The 16,216-nt window shown below is 45.2% G+C and overlaps 1 protein-coding gene across 1 annotated transcript in view; it reads left to right on the top strand.

Moving 5' to 3' along the window:
- The first annotated feature begins 8,608 nt into the window (after positions 1-8,608).
- Positions 8,609-16,216, top strand: part of MRPL40 (mitochondrial ribosomal protein L40) — a 37,723-nt gene continuing 30,115 nt past the window's right edge. The window contains exon 1 of the mRNA XM_063964775.1: positions 8,609-8,789. Within this exon, the coding sequence (XP_063820845.1) occupies positions 8,731-8,789 (59 nt within the window). The 5' untranslated portion in view covers positions 8,609-8,730. The remainder of the gene's footprint in view (positions 8,790-16,216) is intronic.

Genomic DNA, 16,216 nt, shown 5'->3' with positions numbered 1-16,216 from the left:
CAGGGCGAGCCCTGTGTTCCGACTCCCTCTGGAGCTATGTCCAGTAGCCTAAGAATCCAATCCATCCTGCACGCAGGTGAGTTGAAAATCTCTCCCCTAAGTCCCTCGATGCAGTGAGCCTGTTGCCAGCAGGACTCACTGAAAATAAAGAACCTAAAAACTTTTTCTAAGTAACTCTTTAAGAGAGCCACCTAGATTGCACCCTTCTCGGCCGGGCACAAAAACCTAACTGAGGCTTGGAGGAGGGTCATAGGGGGAGGAGCCAGTACACACCATGTGATCCTAAAAGCTTGCTTATGTGCCCTGTCTCCTGCGGAGCCGCTATTCCCCATGGTCCTGACGGAGTCCCCAGCATCCACTAGGACGTTAGAGAAAAGGCGAGTACCGGAAACGATCTAGCAGCCATGTTATTTGTAACCGTTGTGAAAACCTGTTAGCTGAAGAGAACTGTATCTGTAGACTCTGTGACAGTGTAGTTGAGGATGGGTGTATCAAGAAATGCCAATCCATGTTTAATATCCACATGGACCGGCATCCATTGAGTGACTATCACACCTTAGTGGGTAAAGTGTTAAACCAGACAGATTGTTGGGTATGCTCTCAAGTACCTCAAGGCCATAGCAAATCAGGATTAGTGCCCTTCCCGTTAACTATAGGGGAGGTACTTGAGCTAAGTGGTGGGAGACCGGTGGACAGGAGGTTTAATATCTCCAGTCCTCCTAGTTTGAAGCTCCACCAATATCATGTGGATAGATCCCTAGTATGTTTTAACATTTCCAATCCCCGAAAGCCGGGAAATTGGGAAGTGTCATGGAATAACCAAACCATGACCTTTTCATACAGAGCCGATAGAATGCCAACAGACACAGAACTTATACGCCACATAGCCGGTAGTGGAAAATATTTCCGATATAGGTATACCCTAGGAAGTAGGACCATGAGAGTTGGAGAGGTATCACCAGGATACTGTGCACATATCATACAAACTGATACGTGTACTAAACAGATGGGAGAATTAGGGTTAGGAGATTTCATATGGAAAATGTGTAATATGGTAATGTCCTACTCCGTCCCATATGTTCTCCCCAATGATGCATATTTCATATGCGGGTGGAAGGCGTATAAGTGACTTGCCCCAAACTCAGAAGGGTTATGTTATATTGGAAAGGTACTGCCTGAAGTAATGACTGTATCACATACTAAAATGAAAGATATTCACCGCAGTGCCCAAGCTCCTTATACTCACACTCATTACGAGCACATCGTTAAACGGCACCTAATAGAAAGAACAGAGCATCCGGCCTCTGACCTGATTAATGAATCCACCGGGATTCAATTCCTAATTGCGTTAGATATCACTCGCACCGCCAGAGGAGTGATAAATTATAAATACATATCTGCGCTTGCAAATTTATTAGACAACATCACTGAAATGTATGATGACACATTCAGGTATACTGGAAGGGAGCTCCAAGCTTATAAAACAGAACTGGTTCAGCATAGGATGATTCTCAATTATCTCACAGCTGTGACGGGTGGGTATTGTGTCACCCTAGCAACTCAGTATGGAATAAAGTGCTGCACGTATATCACAAACAGCACCGAGGACCCGGTCGAGGTCATAGACCAAAAGATGGACGACATACTCCAATTAAAATGGGAGTTCCGAAGGAAACACAATCTCACCCTTGCCACTGTGGGTAATGAGCTGACTAGTTGGGTGTCATGGTTAAACCCGCAAAATTGGTTCTCTGGTTTAGGAGAATGGACCCAAGGTATTATCATGGATGTAGGGAAATTCCTTTTGTGTATTCTGGGTGTCATCATATTGGTCGGTCTGATATTTAGATGCGTTCGGGTTTTAACAAAGTGTAAGCGTAGCGCCCGAGTGATGAGTTTAAGGAGTGAAGATACTGTAATAACAACGACTGATGTGATTTATGACCCAACGATAGAGACAATGCTGTGATGAAAATGTGATTCCACGGTCCGTTTCTTTCACCCGTTTCTCCTTTGTTTTTCTCCAAGGTAAAAAGACCCGCTTGGAAGAGGATTTTGACGACCTTGTATGCAGACAACAGATGGACTAAAGAAGAATTTGACAACCTTTTACACAGACAACTGATGGACTATGCCATAGACCCCCATATCCCTAGTACTTTTAATTTTACGCTAGCCCAACACTTTTTGTAAATCTATGGACATTGATAAAGCTTTGCTTGCGTTTATTGGCAAAAGCACAAAGAGACTACAGTCAACATGTACATCGAGACAAGACAAGACAAGACACAAGACAAGACCTCAATCGGCAAATGTATATTAAACTCACATAGTTTATCACTGCATTTACCATAATTGTTCTTTATCTTCATCACTACAACCTTCAGGTAATAACACACATAGTCGATAGGGAATATAGGCACAGATATCAGCACTCACATATTCCCCCATTCATGTATCATCAACTAAAATGTGCTCCCCCATTTTGTTGCAACCAAAAGCCGAAGAGAGCTCGGTAAAGTTTGACAGCTCATCCACAGACCCGTACCACGGGATAAGAAGGAATTCAAATGTATACTTCGCAATACCTCGAAGCTTGATTTAAAACACGTACGGCACGATGATACATGACCCCCCAAACATGGATTCATACACACATGCTTCTGCTATCTCACTAGGTCATACCCTTTTCCTACCTTCTCCTCTCCTCCCCTACCCAATCATAGAAATGTATTTACACATGACATATATTTTTCTCTTTTTGAAATGTTTTAGAAAGTGGCAGTTATTGGTGACTGCCAAAGGGTGGACTGTCAAAGTCAGAAAAATATCACGCTACACACTGCCATATATGCACCTCATGCGAGTGCCTGCTGCGAGTGCATGAGCTCTCCCGTGCGTGCGCATACTCGCTGTTGCGTGCACCCGCAGGCGAACGGTATGCGCATTTACGGTAAAGTTTATGTGCGTCTAGCGGGCGACTCAATCGTTACATATTTTAACCATATAATGTATTTGGTAAATTATGGTCCCTTTGATAGAATCTGAAAGTTTAGTTAATGTAGCATGTTCATAGACAAATAGATCCCTCTTTGTTTGATACGAAGGGTCAAACAGGGGTTATACAGTGGTGTTTAGTATCCATCGGAAGAGTATTTAATTAGCAATATTCCGGTGTTGGTTTGAAGCAGATTAATCGCTCGTGCGAATAGTTATGGACAGTTATGGACATAAGAAGTTTATGGACATTTACTTTTATTTGCACTTTATTATCCATGCGGCGGGAAACCTAGTTTCCCACCCACCTGAGCAGTTGGAAATAGTCACAGCCCACCTGTATGAATCAACCTATGACCTTTTGTTATAATGCGAAGACGAATTCCTGTGTCCAATGAACAATAAGAATATAGGGACCATTGTACTGTATTGTGTGTAGTGTATAAAAGGACAAGCCGATCTGGGCCAGCTCTCTATTCTCTTCAACGGTTCTCATTGCTGATAATCGGGAGCTGGATATCCAGAAGGCGCATGCGATTGTTTCCCTTTGTGCGTAAGTTTCTCTGCAATCATATTGTCTTTATTGTTATAAGCCATTCTCTCTCGTTCTCTCTCACTTTCTCTCTCTCTCTCTCTCCCCTTTCCCCCTTTAAAAGTAATTGTATCTTTATTGTATTTTATGTGTAGTTACTTGGTTAGATATTCTATGTTATTTTGGTAGTGTATAACTTGTATTGTATTATTCTTTTTGAACGTTCATTCATTTCCTTAAAAGGCGTTAGACCCTTAGACCGGTATTTGACTGTTTATTATATTGCTAAGGGGTTCTCTGAGCGTCACATACGCTCATACAGCTTTTAAACTAACAAGGTTACACTGTGTTGCATTTACATCTTATCACTGCACAAGGGTTTACAGTATATGTACATTGTTTATGGTATAGTTAAAAAGGTTTAACACTGTGAGCGTCAGCGCCGCTTGTGATCTCCTCGTGGTCCCAAGCATCCGCTACGCTGATAGCGTATCATTACGTTAGTCGGCAGCCTATAGCGTGCTTGCCTGTACGCTCTAAGCCGTGAGCGAACGTGCCGCTCGTGCGTCTCGACCACGGCTAAGCGTTAGATACGCAACGTGCGTACCCTTAAGGTATTCCATACGCCAATAGCGTACTGTGTTCTTTAACCTTTTAGAGGGTTTTCAGTAAGATAAATATTTGGCTTTATCATTACTCATACGGTATGCCATCCGAGCCACCTTTGGCTCTTTCTGCGCCATCAAGCTCTCTATATATGCAGGACACCAGCATTTGTCAAACATGTCCCTATGCTCACCAGCTACTGACAGCAGTGCCCCTTCTTCACACAGTATGGGCCGAAATTCACTTTACGCCACGCAGTATTAGCCGAAATTCACTTTACGCCACGCAGTATGAGCCAAAATTCACTTTATGCCACACAGTATGAGCAGAAATTGACATTACGCCACACAGTATGAGCCGAAATTCACATTACGCCACATAGTATGAGCCGAAATTCACATTACGCCACACTGTATGAGCCGAAAATTCACTTTGCGCCACACAGTATGAGCCGAAATTCACATTAAGCCACATAGTATGAGCTGAATTCACATTACGCAACTCGGTATGGGATACGGTCGTTAGGTCGACACAGATTATGTCGACAGTCATTAGGTCGACCACTGAAGGCCGACATGCATTAGGTCGACATGGTCAATAGGTCGACATGGTCATTAGGTTGACATGTACTAGGTTAAAAGGTCAACATGATTTTCTCAAATTTTTTTCCACTTTTTGGATTTTTTTTAATACTTAATGATCCATGTGGACTACGATTGGAACAGTAACCTGTGCCGAGTGAAGCGGTAGCAGAGCGAGGCACCATGCCCGAAGCATGGTGAGCAAAGCGAGCCATGCGAGGGGACACGGTGCACAAATTGAGGTTCCCCGTCACTTTACGAAGACGACACCAAAAAAGTTTTAAAAACACATGTCGACCTTTTCACCTGTCGACCTAGTACATGCCGACCTAATGACCATGTCGACCTATTGTCCCTGTTGACATAATGCCTGTGGACCTTCCATGGTCGACCTAAGTTGTGTCTACCCAACGACCCATACCCCTCGGTAGGACCTGAAATTCACATTACGACACACAGTATGAGCCGAATTCACATTACCCCACACAGTAGGAGCCTCCCCCTTGCATCTCTCAACCACACTATAATATTCTCCCTGCATTGCCTCTCAGCCATACCATCTCCCCGCTGCATTTCTCAGCCACACTATCACCCCCCCCCGTGTTGTCTCTCAGTCACATCATCATCTACTCCCCCCCGCGTCATTTCTCAGCACACCATTATCTCTGTCACTACTGTGTCATCTCTCAGCAACATAATCATCTCACAACAGTGTCTCTTTGCCAAACCATCATGTTCCATGTACCTGCGTCTCTCACTGCCCCCCTCCATTCACTCTGTGTCGAACAGCCTCCCCCACTTCATTCTGTCTCTCCCCCCTTCATTCTATGTCTCTCTGTCCCCCCCCCCTTTATTCTGTTTCTCAGTCACTTCACCCCTCTTCATTCTACACAGTATGTCTCTCTGTTCGTCTGTCCTTTTCTATGTGTCTCTCTGTGTGTGTGTCCCCTCCCCCTTCTATGTGTCTGTGTCCTGCCAGCCGCCTCACCTTCTGGGAGCCAAGATGAGCCGGAGGACGGAGAGGCCAGGCAGCAGAATTAGTGTCGCTGTCGCACTCACAGCAGCAGCCCCAACAAGGTAGGAGCTGCACTGCTGTAGAGAAGTCATGCTGCCGAACATCATGGGCCTTCATTGGCGCAATGGTGGGCGGGCAGCGCGGGTGCAACACCAGGGTGGTGGCGGGTGCGGGTACGACAACCCTTGCCAGAAGGCCACTAACGGTCGAGGACATTTGGACCGGCTCAATCCACCCCTGCGCACCGCCGCACTAACTTTGTTAAACTGAAAATAAAGTACAGCTCCAGCTTCGGGAGCAAGGGCTGCTGGGAGCTGTAGTTTTATTTTCAGCTTGATCACTGTAGTGCCAGCTCCTACTCAAGTCAGGCATGTCGCGGGGTCCCCTCTGACTCGGGATCTTTGACAGCATAGGTAAATCCCGTAATGGTGAGGGGGGTGCTGGTGCGCACGCCTATGGCCGTGCCCCCATAGTGACAATAACAGGGGCGTGGCTCATGATCAAAGGCATTCCTGTGAAGCCATGCCCCCTTCTCCCAAGGTCACACTCCTTTTTTGGGAGCGTGCACTTCTGGCAAGCAGAAGAGTCCCTCCTTCCAGGGACAGAATGTTTGGAGGTATGGAGTTATCCACAAAACAGAGTGCTGACAGCCATTCTTCACATGGAAGCATGTGAAGAGACAGACCCGGACCGTGAATGGGCAGTTAGGGGCCCCAGTGCATTGCGTTGCCCAGGGTCTGCAGTACTGTTAAGAGGGTCCTGCATGCAGGATGTTCTGGTGGGTTTCCCATGGATGACCATGCTGCTCCTAACAGCAATGCAAGTACATGTTCTCAATATATCTGAGCTAAGCTAACCTATTGGGTTCAGTATGATATCCTGGCTGACAGGATGCCAGCTGTCAGGATCCTACCAGCCGTATTACTGGCAGCAAGTCCACTCACAAGCTTGCCACGCTTCAGGCCTGGTGGCGAGCGGTGGGTTCTATTCTCCCTCAGGTGGTGATGGTGTGGACCCACCACCCGAGTGGGAATACCGGAGAGCAGTCAGTATTCCAGCTGCGGGCATTTTACTGGCTGTCGGGATTCCGATAGCTGGTATATTAACTACATTCCAACCTATTATCCCTATTATTTGTTTTACTTTCTTAAGGGGCATACACAGGGTGCAATTCTCCCTATGTGGCAGATTTGCACTATTCAATTTCCCTTGATCATCCCAGAGCCAAAATCCACTGGTATTGACTATACACATGGAGCGATTTTGCCTCTGTGCAATTTTTGCTAAGATTAATTTTGACTGTACAATGTACTAGACTGTACACTTTATAGTCAAAATTGAGCTGCTGTACAGTCTATTTTTACTTGCGAGGAGCGCACATCGGCATTGCAAGGGGCATACACATGGTGCAAAGGGGGTCATTCCGAGTTCATCGCCAGCTGCCATTGTTCGCAGCGCAGCAATCAGGCTAAAAATCGTAATTTATACGAATGCGTATTGGCTGCAATGCGCACGCGCGTCGTACGGGTACAAAGCCCGTTGTGGGTGTGCACAGGTCGTAGCAAAGTTTTCATTCGCACTGACGGCTGCAAGAAGAGGGGGCATTTCTGGGTGTCAACTGGTCGTTTTCAGGGAGTGTTTGCAAAAACGCAGGCGTGTCTGAAAAAACGCAGGCGTGGCTGGGCGTTCGCTGGGCGGGTGTATGACTTCAAATCCGGACATGAATAGGCTGAAGTGATCGCAAGCGCTGAGTAGGTTCAGAGCTACTCTGAAACTGCACAAACTGTTTTTGCAGAGATCGGCTGCACAAATGTTCGCACTTCTGCTAAGCTAAAATACACTCCCCAGTGGGCGGCGGCATAGCGTTTGCACGGCTGCTAAAACTAGCTAACGAGCGATCAACTCGGAATGCCCCCCAATATGCACTAAGTTTACTACCGATATGGAATACCGGCGCCACAGGCTTTTCTCCCTCTATGGGTATCCACGGTAGAGGGAGAATATAACCTGTGTCGAGCGCAGCAAGCCTGCAAGGGGCTTTCTACCGCTTGCCCCGCTGCAGGCATACTCACTGGTGGCCAGGATCTGGCTGTCGGGACCATGGGGGTCATTCCGAGTTGATTGCTAGCTGCATTCGTTCGCTGTGCAGCGATGAGGCAAAAAATGTCACTTCTGCGCATGCGTGTGGCGCAATGCGCACGCGCGATGTACTATTACAACAAACGATGTAGTTTCACACAGGGTCTAGCGATGCTTTTCAGTCGCACTGCTTGCCGCAGAGTGATTGACATGAAGTGGGCGTTTCTAGGTGTCAACTGACCGTTTTCAGGGAGTGTTCAAAAAAACGCAGGCGTGCCAGGAAAAATGCAGGCGTGGCTGGGCGAACACAGGGCGTGTTGTGACGTCAAAACAGGAACTGAACAGTCTGAAGTGATCGCAAGCGCTGAGTAGGTTTTGAGCTACTCTAAAACTGCACAAAAAAACTTTGTAGCCGCTCTGCGATCCTTTCGTTCGCACTTCTGCTAAGCTAAAATACCTCCCAGTGGGAGGCGGCATAGCGTTTGCACGGCTGCTAAAAACTGCTAGCGAGCGAACAACTCGGAATGACCACCCATGACAGGTCGGTAAAAGGTAATGTAATAATCCGTGTTGGAGGGTATGGGACTAAATCAATTGATGTAAAGAGCCTTCAACTTCTGTAAAGTGAGTTCAGTCGATGTTCCTGCAAATGAGTGAATAAAACAGAACACGACTGTAATAACACCATTCTCAATGGTAAATCGCAATTCGTCCAAACTTTTTAGGCTTAGATGTACATGTAGTGAAATCTCTTAGCAGTATATAGATTACCACGCCCACACGAAGATGAAGACGACGCGGAACTAGATGACGTTTCCTCATTTCCGCCCGGTGACTGTGACGGGTGCACCCTGCCTGGTCTGTTTGTTTTCTGCTGCTGCTGGGGTTAGAGGAGAGCGTGAGCTCTGGAGTCGCAGAGCATGAACGCGGCGGCGTGTAACACCCTGCTCCATGTTTGCAGGCAGGGCAGCAGGAGCTGGTGAGTTGTCCGCACAGTATATGCTGCTCTCTGTGTTGCCAGTGTGAGCCGTGCTGCGTAGGACACTAGGCTGTGTCCAGTATGAGTAGACTGCCCCAGTGCTGTGCTGAGAGAGCTGTACATAGGGGAGTATGAGAGGGTTTAACTATAAGTATCAGGCATTTTCTGTATCCTCCCATATATATGGGGACTTACACTGATGAGCCATACATAAGTCATGGTGGCCATACATGTGCCGGTACTGCCGCATCAGAGATATCTGGATGACCTTGTAGGTGGCCAAATGCGACAAGTTCAGTGTTGTGCACTGGCTTCAGGATCATGTGGTCTATTTACTAAATCTTGGATGGAGATAAAGTACCAGACAAATCAGCTCCTAACTGTCATTTGTCAAAAACAGCCTATGACATGGTGACATGTCTGTCTCAAGTCTAATAAGAAATCCATTTAAAAAGGAGCGCACTTGATGTGCACTGATCATCTCCAAGCGCCGCCTCCTGTGTCGTTGGCAGTGATGTCTCCAACCCGGCAATATGGCAGATCGGGCCGCAAGTCTGAAAGGGATCTCAAGCCGGGTCGCACCCGACTCTGTAAGTCTGAAGGGGGTATAAATGACCTTGTTCAAGGCAATAAATTTTCCTTATTTTCAGATATTCAATCTAAGTTTGCCATTCCCTCTAGGAATTGTTATCAGTTCCTCCAGCTTAGACACTATGGGGGGTATTCAATGCTTGACGGATCCTTTCCGACAGAAAGGATCCGACAATGCAGTATTCAATGAGCGGCCAAATCCAAGAGGGTTTGCCAGTTCCCGACAATGCCAATCCGACTTTTTTTAAAAGTCGGATTGACATTGTTGGCAACAGGGCTAAAATCTGTAGGATTTTAGTTGCAAATCCGACAAAACACGTGGATCCGCGGCTAATCCACCGAGCCACGTGTTTTCCGACAAGTCAGAATACCCGACTTGTCGGAAAAACGGAGGGAGGATTGAATAGGTCGGAACACCTTCCAACCTAAAAAAAAGTCGAAAACTGCCGTCTTTCCGACAAGACAGCAGTTTCCGACAAGCATTGAATACCCCCTTATCACTCTATCACTCTAAAGTTAGTCTCTTTGCCTTAAACCAGAGGTTCTCAAACTCGGTCCTTGGGAGGCACACACTGCATGTTTTGCAGGTCTCCTCACAGAATCGCAAGTGAAATAATTAGCTCCATCTGTGGACCTTTTAAAATGTGTCAGTGAGTAATTAAAACACCTGTGCACCTGCTGGGTTACCTGCAAAACATGCACTGTGTGTGCCCCCGAGGACCGAGTTTGAGAACCTCTGACTTAGACTATTCTAGACAAAATGTCTAATCTCCCTCTTATACCCTGAGTTGATTGGCTGGTACTTTATTTCTGGCCACTTTATCTCCCTCAAGGCTTAGTAAATAGACCCCTAGTCTCTGTTCCCCTGGTCTTGTTAGTGCAGTTGGCAGATGACCACATGCAGCGGCCTTTCCTACAGGCCAGATGAGACAAATGATTGCTTTCCGCTGCGTTGAAACATTAGGCGACTGCTGTAGTATGATGTGTGGCCAATTGAAGTCAATGATTTTGATTTACAGTACAATAGTTAAAACCCATTGACCTGGTTTTGCTATGGCTCCTTTCAGATTGTATAAGCAGCTTTGGTATGTACATGAAGATGCCCATGTTATATATATGTTTATATGGTCTATGAATGAATAGTAGTAAACAGTTTTATATGATGGGTCCTAAGGATATTGTCAACCACAAAGAAAGAAATGCTGTCAAAGCTCCCGATATGTAGATTCTACTCATAATAAGTAGTGAGTATAGAAACTATTGTATGTTGATGTAAACCAGAGGCTTACTTAAATGAAATATGAGAGAAGTTTTGTCAGTAATGTCTTTCATTATTGACACTACAGCAAAGGGTTAATCCCTCTCATTGTCAGAAGGACAGGACTTGCAATGTTCCTTGTTAGAACTCTCTCATTTCCTGACTTCTCAAATTAAGATCTGTACAGTTGCTACCAAGAATGCTTGGGTATTTTTAATGCTTAATGCCATGACTTCAGTTCAGGAAACAGAAGATACATGTTTTTTCTTTCTTTCTGATATGACTGTAGGACACAAAAGGACATATCAACATGTTATAATAAACCGGGCAGACATATATGCTGTTAAAATGTTTTTGGTTTAAAGCTTGTATGGCACACAATAGTTCCATAAGCTCCCTCGCTGTTGCCTTCACTAACCAGATCCCTCTTCAGGCTAGAACTGGAGAGAATAAACAAGAATTGTACAGACTGAAGGATTTACTTTTTAAAGTAGTTACCATCCACCACAAGAGTTCCTTCGCTCACTGGGTGCCGAATACGTATGGGTCCAATCCGTGAGTCCTAAGCTGCCTTCTCAGTAGTGCAGCCTAAAAAAAAAAAAAGAAGTCCTTCTGGAAAAACTAAAGCTTGGGACGGCATTATCTCCTCTCCACTGATTTGAATATGGGTGTTAGAATTAGTTTGGTAATGGGATATTCTGTAACAGAGATTCGCACCAGTGGATTTCTGAGATCAGGAAACCATTCAGAGAGAGCTCTGGAAATTATATCTAATATCCCTATTTGATAACAGAGCACTCCCTGTTTGTCCTTTACAAGTTGGCCTCCTGCTGGGTCAGGACAGCAATTCAGCATGCCTGTTGTGTGTCAGGTATATTGGTTCCCTCTGTTAAGGGTGAGAGGCCAACTATCCGGTGACCCCTGGCCCCCAGCGAGGTTCCCCAATAACTTGAGACCACAACAATCTTGGGCAAACTTGGTCACAGCTTTATTGAAAACACACCAATACAGAATAAATCGCAGGGCAAGGAAAGAATGGGTGAGCAAGGCTCCTATAACCATGTTTGTAAAAAATGGGTGGAGGCGGGCCCGGGCCAACCTTGTGGGCACGTCGCATCCCGCCCCCCGCCTACCAGTGTATGTGGATGCGCCACATCCCCCCCCCCCTCCGATACCTATGGGTGGAGGTGTGCTCGGCCCAACCTTGTGGGCACACCGCATCCCGCCCCCCGCCTACCAGTGTATGTGGGTGCGTTCGGTCCACCCTAATAGGCACGCAACATCCGTCCCACCTGGGGACCCCGACCCCATGTGCATACCACCTTGAACTGGCATTACCCTTCACCTGCCTACACCGCAATAAAGTTTTACACACAAGAAAGGCTTGGTATAGCCTACCATTGGGCTGGGTGGGTGGGGAACTTTTCCGGTAAGAAGTGACTCCCATCCCTCCTGCTGCTCCTTAAGAACGCTGCGCCCGCACTGCCCTCCTGCCTGCGACCGCGCTGCCTACAGGCCTGCTGGCCACCCTAGGTGCCAAAATGGGGACAGGCTCACTTGGCCGCTTCCCTGTCTTTCCCGCTGCCAGCCACGTGCCCCCTCGCGGCCCGCCCACTTAGCTGGCTCCGGGCGCCATTTTGGCATCCTTTGCCCCTAACAGATGGCACATCTGATAGGTTTATTAGTCCTTCTCAGATTGGTCATTATTGTACCAGGTTGGCAGAACAGCCAACTGGCCATCATTACTTGCTTTAACAAAATGTTACTAATTAGACGTTGCAGCCCCTGTGGAGTCTGTCTTTATTAAGAAGGTCCTCCAGACTGCTGTTCATTCTTAACTATTCCTTCTACATTCCATCTATTGGAAACACAAACTGATCCACCCAGCAACAGTTCTCTCTTAATCTGTTGCTTTTTATAGTCATCTTGCTGTGCACATTGTAAACGGAGGTGGGGGTTAGTTGCAGAGGAGGGTCAAGGATTTCGCCCTGCAGTCCTGGATGTTGGCATTCTGTCATGTTTTCTATAATAAAATTGACAGTTCATAATTTTCAAGGAATGATTGACTTCTTAGCGCAAACCAGTTGGTTAAAATGAGTCTCAGTGGAGGCTTTAGTAAAAGTTGGAGCAGTACTTGTTGGTAATGAGAGGCAGAGGAAATTTTCATTCTCACCTTCTTAGCCCTAGTGACGATACTAGCATTGCCTAAGCTCTCTTCTACTTGATCTTATGATATAGCCTGTGTATCAGTGGGGATATGTATGCTGGAAAGAACCTTTAGGCTGTTGATCCAGCTGTCTGCTATAGCTGCCCCTTTCTCTGTTATAAATCTATTTATATAGAAATGGATGGGTGTGTGTGTGTATGTATGTATGTATGTATGTGTGTGTATGTGTATATATATATATATATATATATATATATATATATATATATATATATATATTATATACACACACACACACAAATAGAGGAAGAAACAGCAGAGCGCCTATAGTGTAGTATCCTTTAGTACAGTTTTTGTCACACGCAAGAATACTATTGCGTACCGGATTACGGCTTGACACAATGCCTGTCGATCCCCTGGTCTTTTAAGTCCAAGTCTCTGTCGGAATCTAGATAGAGTCAGGAAACAGGGAATCGCTATATAGCGAAGTAAATACTCAATAAGTAGGGTTAAATTTTGTATATCACATAAGGTTACATGCGTACCAGATAAAGTAATAACTTTTGCATATCAGTATTGGTGCTTGTATCCTGGTCCTCATCAGAGGGAGGTGGTCATAGGATAGCCTTTGAACGATATATCAATGCTCCAATCAACAATTTATATCAAAAAGGTCTAATTTATTAAGTGTACAAAATATATATAAAAGAAATAAACAGCTTAGCTTAAATGACAAAAATGTCGGCAGAAGTAGGTCAGCAAGTCAGTTTCTCAACGCGTTTCGCCCGAATTTGGGCTTCATCAGGAGATTACATCATGCTCTAGTAAGAGCTTATTTATACCTACATCAATTAGCTGTACATTATGCAAATTACTTCCGGTTCGCGTCAATTACTTCCGGTTGCATAATGTACAGCTAATTGATGTAGGTATAAATAAGCTCTCACTAGAGCATGATGTAATCTCCTGATGAAGCCCAAGTTCGGGCGAAACGCGTTGAGAAACTGACTTGCTGACATGACTTGCTGGCCTACTTCTGCCGACATTTTTGTCATTTAAGCTAAGCTATTTATTTCTTTTATATATATTTTGTACACTTAATAAATTAGACCTTTTTGATATAAATTGTTGATTGGAGCATTGATATATCGTTCAAAGGCTATCCTATGACCACCTCCCTCTGATGAGGACCAGGATACAAGCACCAATACTGATATGCAAAAGTTATTACTTTATCTGGTACGCATGTAACCTTATGTGATATAAAAAATTTAACCCTACTTATTGAGTAATTACTTCGCTATATAGCGATTCCCTGTTTCCTGACTCTATCTAGATTCCGACAGAGACTTGGACTTAAAAGACCAGGGGATCGACAGGCATTGTGTTAAGCCGTAATCCGGTACGCAATAGTATTCTTGCGTGTGACAAAAACTGTACTAAAGGATACTACACTATAGGCGCTCTGCTGTTTCTTCCTCTATTTGCAGATTCTCCTTTGGGCTACGCATACCTAGTGGCACATTTTGAAGAACTGAGCAGCCACCCGATAAAACGGGGAGAGTGTGGACTGTTTGTTAATCAAACCTTAAACTAGTTTGAAAGAACTCATTTACTGGACTGGTCATTTGACCAATTTATTTCTGACTGTAGATTGCACTTTTACAGTGAGGTACTACGCATAAATTAGACAAGCGCACTGATTTACTCATTTACAAATATATATATATATATATATATGTGTATGTGTTCCAGCATAACTCTAGAATGCCTGGAGCAATTTACACCAAACTTGGTACACATATGACTTACAATCTGGAAAAAAATACTGTGTGGGTAAGACAACCCTAGCACTCCTAGGGGCGGGAAGGGGGTGACATGCAGAAATCCATCGTTTTTGGGGTCGCAGAGATGAATAGTGACACTCCAAATGCTGTTTAAGTCCAAGTTCAGCCCCCATCAGCATTGGGGGTGAAAAATAAAGTGTGTGTGTATATGGTAAGACAACTCTAGCACCCCTAGGGGTGGGGGTTTGAAGGGGGTGACAGGTCTGTCTCAAGTCTAATAAGAATCCATTTAAAAAGGAGCGCACTTGATGTGCACTGATCATCTCCAAGCACCACCTCCTGTGTCGTTGGCAGTGACGTCTCCAACCCGGCAATATGGCAGATCGGGCCGCAAGTCTGAAAGGGATCTCAAGCCGGGTCGCACCCGACTCTGTAAGTTTGAAGGGGGTATAAATGACCTTGTTCAAGGCAATACATTTTCCTTATTTTCAGATATTCAATCTAAGTTTGCCATTCCCTCTAGGAATTGTTATCAGTTCCTCCAGCTTAGACACTATGGGGGGTATTCAATGCTTGACGGATCCTTTCCGACAGAAAGGATCCGACAATGCAGTATTCAATGAGCGGCCAAATCCAAGAGGATTTGCCAGTTCCCGACAATGCCAATCCGACTTTTTTTAAAAGTCGGATTGACATTGTTGGCAACAGGGCTAAAATCTGTAGGATTTTAGTTGCAAATCCGACAAAACACGTGGATCCGCGGCTAATCCACCGAGCCACGTGTTTTCCGACAAGTCGGAATACCCGACTTGTCGGAAAAACGGAGGGAGGATTGAATAGGTCGGAACACCTTCCAACCTAAAAAAAAGTCGAAAACTGCCGTCTTTCCGACAAGACAGCAGTTTCCGACAAGCATTGAATACCCCCTTATCACTCTCTCACTCTAAAGTTAGTCTCTTTGCCTTAGACTATTCTAGACAAAATGTCTAATCTCCCTCTTATACCCTGAGTTGACTGAGGCTTCGACCTCTCCACGTGACCCCCTTGAGGTGGCTTGGGAGAAACATTGAACAAGGACTACTGGTTAGAGATCTGGGAAAACTCCAGTTCCATTTGTTTAAAATAAGAGAATGTTTGTTTATAAGTTACAGTATAGATGGTATTGTGTGTCCATCGCGGCTAAGCAAAATGTTACCAGACATTTCGACTAGATGTTATAGAAGCTGCGCATCTGAAGGTACTTTTTTCCACATTTGGTGCGCTTGTACCAGAATTTCAGGTATCTGGCGGGGAAGTCATTGATTTAACCTCTCACATCCTCCAAATCCCCATTCCATATAAACCTAATTCTTCCTTTTTCCACTGGATCTCCCGGTTGCTACCCGACACCAAAATAAGTTAATATGTCATATAGCCTCTGCCACCACCTGTCAGATTGCAGCTAACTGGTAACAACTCTCTCCCCCACCCCATCACTCAATTACATCCCAAATTTGGTACATACACCGAATGGAATTCTTGGCTAGTGTAATTGACAACTCCTCTAAGTCTTTTAATAAGGTCTGCAGCCCCTGGCTCGCATCACAAAATGCTCCTTTCCAATTTAAATTAGATTGAATGATCC

This window comes from Pseudophryne corroboree, chromosome 1 (genome assembly GCF_028390025.1).
Source record: "Pseudophryne corroboree isolate aPseCor3 chromosome 1, aPseCor3.hap2, whole genome shotgun sequence".
In the NCBI taxonomy this organism is placed as follows: Eukaryota; Metazoa; Chordata; class Amphibia; order Anura; family Myobatrachidae; genus Pseudophryne; species Pseudophryne corroboree.
This window is presented reverse-complemented; position numbering and strand designations above follow the sequence as displayed.